The 5,710-nt window shown below is 41.0% G+C and overlaps 1 protein-coding gene across 1 annotated transcript; it reads right to left on the bottom strand.

Moving 5' to 3' along the window:
* Positions 1-2,582: 2,582 nt before the first annotated feature.
* Positions 2,583-4,475, bottom strand: LOC126381185 (uncharacterized). The gene is made up of 2 exons (XM_050030705.1): positions 3,742-4,475; positions 2,583-3,294 (listed from the first exon to the last, which is right to left on the bottom strand). The coding sequence occupies exons 1-2, from the start codon at positions 4,394-4,396 to the stop codon at positions 2,828-2,830; spliced, it is 1,122 nt and encodes a 373-aa protein (XP_049886662.1). The 5' UTR covers positions 4,397-4,475; the 3' UTR covers positions 2,583-2,827.
* Between the last annotated feature and the right edge of the window lie 1,235 nt (positions 4,476-5,710).

Below are 5,710 nucleotides of genomic sequence, written 5' to 3'. Positions count from 1 at the left end.
CCCGAAACTTTTGAGCGAACTTACTACCTATAGCAAGAGTCTCAAGTTTATAAACCTTTTCTCTTCTGGAGATGTCTGGCGACTATAGTACGCTACGGGATGGTAGGTGTCGTTTCCATTACGTCGCTGCATCAATATTCCACTGACGCCCACTTCACTGGCGTCAGTGTGCAACTGTGTTTCGGCGGTCGGGTCGTAAATGGCTAAGATTGGCCTATCTATCAGACTACTCTTGAGATCAACAAATGCGGCTTCTTGTTCCTCAGTCCAACACCATTCCACATCCTTCTTGAGCAACTTATTCAACGGATGTGATAAAGACGCGTAACTCCTTATAAATTTTCCGAAAATATCCTACTAGTCCCAAAAATTGGCGGACGGAATGTGGACTGGTGGGACGAGGAACATCAAACACTGACTGTGTCTTTTTGTCAGCCGGCCGCACCCCAGCAGCGCTAATATCATAACCCAAATAGTTAATAATTCTGCTGTAAGAAATTACATTTTGCCAAATTCAGAGTTAGGCTTGCCTTTTCTATCAACTGTAAAGCCCTTTCTTACCTATCCAAACACTCTTCTACATCCTTTTCGTAAGTTAATACGTCATCGATGTAAGCAGTAGCTTCTGAGAACCTAGCGGAAACCAATACCTTATTCATCAGCCTTTGAAATACAGCTGGTTCGTTAGCCAACCCAAACGGCATACGATTAAATTCATATTGGTCGTCTGGGGTGATAAAGGAAGTTAAGGGTTTCGATTCTTCTGCAATAGGCACCTGGTAGTATCCAGATGCCAGATCCAAAGTTATAAAGTAGGCCTGCCCCACTAATCGAGCAATCTCGTCTTCAATCACTGCCATCAGGTACCTTATCTTAACTGTCATTGAATTCAGAAACCTATAATCAACACAGAGCCTTTGTTTACCGTCCTTCTTACGAACCAACATAATTGGACTCGCATATTCCGATAAAATTTCTCGTACAATCCCCGCATTCATCATCTCACCAACCATTTCTCTTACTTGTTGTCGTTCCTTGTGCGACAATATGTAAGGCCGGTAAACCACAGGACGCTCATTATTCAATTCAATTTTCATTTCAGTCATATTTGTACATCCCAACTCCTCTAATGATTGCGCGAAGCAATGTTTGTATTCGTTCAAAATGTTAAAATAGACGTCGTTTATGTGGCTCTTCAAGCGTTTTTGCTAAAGTTAACATCTTTAGGCTCTATACCTAAATGCTCGCCAACGAGGTCTGTGGGTGATGTACAAATATGATTGACAATCTGAACTCTATTTCATCCACCCATAATATCACCTTCATCAATATAACAAAAGCTGACAATGGGGTAATATGAACAAAGAGCTGACCTTCCTCTACTTTGTATAACCCGCCGGCTATCGTGAATTCTCGGTTTGGCTTCCCCACGACTCTTCCGCTAAGCCTAACATATCAATTAATCACAACATCAGTACGAGCTCTGATAATCGCCTCTCCACTCAATCTTGCGCATGAAGCGGAGACGACCTTTACACTCGCAGTATCACCACTACCACCGTTAGCAAAAGGGAATTCATCATCATAATAAAACCTCAATTCGTTGGCATTCTTGAATACCAGCACCTGCTTCTGTTCGGTGAAGGACTGTCCTACTAATATCGGACAATTGAGCAGATTACTGTCAACCACGTGACACAAAACATCCGCACTAACACCGTCGATGCATAAATTAACCTGTGTCCTGCCCATGGACAAAATAAAATTACTACCAAAACTTTTAATGGAGTCGGGGGTTGATCACAAGTCTACCCCAAAATCAGTGTCGTTGTTTGTTTTATGAGCGAAACTTCGCTACCGAAATCTATAAACGATATCATAGAGGTGTCATTTACCCTAACTGTATTGAAATATTTTGAGCCCGACTTAGAGGTAAGTATGCGCATGATTTTAGGAATGTTACCTAGATTATCACGGTTTTCAAAAAAAAAAGGGACTCTGCAAGTTTCCATTTTATGACCGAACCTACGACATCCTGTACATTGGACCAGAGGTTTGGGGCATTTAAGATACGGGTAACCTTTTTCCCTACAGTTAAAACAAAATAATTTGTAACTTGAATTTTTTTTGAAGTCTTAACTGATTTATCCCTATTGTCATTATTACTTCCCGCTGTGGATTCAGTCGACTACTTTGTTTTATTAAAATGAAAGCGATCGGGCGGCGGTTGGTTCTCTTTATTACTCATCAGAAAATGGAGTTGATCAGGCTGCGTACATCGTAACGCTTATCGCTGGATCTAATTGTCTTGTCACTTAATCCATGGATAATGCAGTCCACGGCTCGTTTCCCTTCGATGTCACACCGGTTCACGATGGCTAATTCTTCATAATAATAAACCTCTAGCGGTTCACCAAACCTACTCTTTCGCCTAAGCGTATCCTCCAGGGATTGGCCATAATCATGTTTGTTGACGACTTGATGTTTTTTAATGCGATTTTCCATAGGAATTAATAGCTCCAGGAAGGCGTCCAATGAATGTTTTATTTTTATTAATTTTAAGAATTTATTAGGTCTTTTACAAGTACAGTAATAAAATATTGTGAGGCGTATCGTACGACATAAAGATGAGATGTGTGTCTTGAAAAATGGCTGTTGTGTTCCTTCCGGGGATAAAAGCGCCATCTCGCCGATCACAGTGGAAGTTTTTCGCCGTAGGTTCCGCTGTATCTTGTTGTGTCGATAATAATTGTGATCTTGATTATAATAGTTCACGACTTCAACGCTAGATGGCGTAACGCAGGAACATACTCGCCCGCCTTGAGAGCTACTGATTGCTCTCAACAGAAGTCTGTCTGTGCCGTGGAGAATGGAGGCCAGTGTCTGCGGTGTCCGAAGTAGACACCGGAAGAGGGCATATCTTGGAAGAGGCTCGCTGAATGACGCCTGTCGCAGTTCGAATGGATGCGACTCTTGACACGCCGTCCTTCCCTGGTGATAGAGAAATAATCCTTCCCAAGCGCCACCTCAGTGGCGGTAGATTATCATCCTTGATTAGTACTAGAGAATTCGGTGTAATTGTCTCTTTGTTTTCTTTCCATTTAGTCCTTCTCTGTAGCTCCGAAATATATTCAGTAGACCATCGCTTCCAGAAATGTTGTCTGAGCTGTTCGAGTCGCTGGAACCGTGATAATGCATGTACAGCTCGGGTAGTGGTATCTTCACAGGCTGGAGCAGTGAGTGGCCGACCGACCAGGAAATGGGCTGGAGTAAGAGGTGTGTAGTCATCAGGATCTGGAGACATAGGATACATAGGACGAGAGTTCAGGACAGCTTCAATTTGAGTTAAAACCGTGCTGAACTCTTCGTATGTAAGATTTGCATTTCCTATCACACGTGTAATATGGTGCTTGCAGGACTTTACTCCTGCTTCCCACAAACCGCCAAAGTGTGGTGCATAAGGAGGTATGAATTTGAATTCAATGTTATTATTAGTGGCATAGTCAATTATATTCTGAGAGCTATCTTTTATGAAGTCTGTAAACTCCTTAACTGCACCTATAAAATTCCTCCCATGATCCGAATATATTTGAACAGGTTTTCCCCTTCGTGAGATAAACCTTTTAAGTGCTAGAATGTAACCTTCAGTTGTTAATGAAGTGACTAACTCCAAGTGCAAGGCACGCGTAGAAAAACAAATAAACAGACATATATAGCATTTTTCTAATTTAGCGCCCCTACCTTTACGATTAAGCATATACATAGGCCCGGCGTAGTCAACGCCGCAACACAAGAAGGGATATCCTGAAAGTAAACGTTCACTAGGTAAGTTACCCATGATAGGTTGTATAGCTTTCGCTTTCATTCGACTACATGTTATACATTGATGCACAACCTTTTTCGCTATATTACGGCCGCCTATAGGCCACCAAGTATTTCTTATGTTGGAAAATAGCAACAAAGGTCCCGCATGCAATAATCTATTATGCTCATGACGATGCAATAACAAAGTAAAGTAATGTTTACTACACAGCAAAATGGGATGCTTCTTATCGTAAGCAAATTCCGAATTATTTAATCGACCACCGACTCGAATAACATTATTTTGATCTAAAAATATATTTAAACCTGACAAGTTGCGAGATGTTTTTACTGGTAGTTTATTAATTAAACAAGTGTACTCATTAGGGAACGATTCTAACTGCACTTCTTTAACAATAACCATGGTAGCTTTGTTTAATTCATCGGTAGATAAAGGGCCGCGACAACGATCGGCTACATTTTTTGTACGTGAATTATATATAAAACGTAACGCATACGCGCAAGCGCGTTGAAGTCTAATATATGAAGAAAATCTCTTTATATCAATGATGGGCGTATGTACTTCACACACCATATTAATAGTTTTAAGTTTTATTTCAGGTAACGTATTAATTGGAATTTGTGTTGTGTCGTTGTTATATGTTTGAGACCAATTATTTACCTTGTCATGTAGAAAGGTGGGTCCCGTCCACCACAGAGATGAGGAACTAAGCTGATCTAGGTTTGTACCACGCGATAACAAGTCCGCAGGATTGTTTTTTCCGTCCACGTGATTCCAAGTAGCATTACTAGTCAACTCGTTAATTTCTACGGCACGATTTTGCACGAAAGTTTTCAATGTATTAGGCGATAAGCGCAACCAACAAAGTACTATTGTTGAGTCCGTCCAAAATACAATATTATCAAACTGCAATCGAAGTGATTTGATTATTTTACTACATAACCTCGCACCGATTAACGCACCACATAGTTCAAGACGGGGAATACTAACAGGTTTGAGTGGCGCGACTCGACTTTTCGCACACAATAACATAACTGTTACGTCACCCGTAGTGCTGCAAGTACGTATATACGCACAAGCACCGTACGCAGATTGACTCGCATCGGTAAATATATGCAATTCAACACTTTGAGGCGAATTACCCACAACATGCCGTGGAATGCGAATGTTATTTAGATTTGATAGGGTTTGCACAAACTTTTCCCAAGAGATAACCACATCGCGAGGTAATTGGTCGTCCCAACCAACCTTGCAAAGCCATAGTTTCTGCAATAGTACTTTTGCTACGATCACTATGGGACTTAGTAGACCTAATGGGTCGTAAATTTGAGACACAATTGAGAGAATAAACCGTTTAGTGATTGTGGATAGATTTTCGTTTATTTTTGATGTGAAATGTAATTCATCGCTACCGTTATACCACCCTAGTCCTAACGTCTTACTAGAGGTATTTTCGTCTAGTGATAAATATTTCGAGTTATTTTTATTTGCATCGTATTTAACATAATATCAGGTGAGTTGAAAATCCACTTGCGGAGCGGTAAACAACCTGACATACAGACGTCACTTACACCTTTGCATATCCGAGATAGATCAGATTTATCATCGCTTCCGGTGATTAAATCATCGACAAAGAAGTCTTCGAGAATTATTTGTGATATACGCTCATCCGAACATTCCAACCCTAGCTGACGTAGACATCGAATACTGAGATAAGGCGCGGACGCAGTTCCGTAGGTAACAGTGTTAAGACGGTATACACCGAGAGGGTCGGAGGGATTTTCACGCCACAATATTAACTGTAAGTTACGTTGATCATCTTGAATTAAAGTTTGCCGGAACATTTTCTCGATATCGGCGCACGCGACGTATTTATGTTGGCGAAAT

The sequence above is a fragment of the Pectinophora gossypiella genome, unplaced genomic scaffold, assembly GCF_024362695.1.
Source record: "Pectinophora gossypiella unplaced genomic scaffold, ilPecGoss1.1 Pgos_39, whole genome shotgun sequence".
Lineage (NCBI taxonomy): Eukaryota > Metazoa > Arthropoda > Insecta > Lepidoptera > Gelechiidae > Pectinophora > Pectinophora gossypiella.
The sequence above is the reverse complement of the archived record's forward strand: the minus strand, read 5'-3'. Positions and strand labels throughout refer to the sequence as shown.

Coding starts and splice junctions, on each gene's coding strand:
- LOC126381185 (XM_050030705.1), bottom strand. CDS start 4,396: ATGGTGTGTGAAGTACATACGCCCATCATTGATATAAAGAGATTTTCT. Junction 3,295..3,741: donor GTATATGCTTAATCGTAAAG/GTAGGGGCGCTA, acceptor CTATGTCTCCAG/ATCCTGATGACTACACACCT.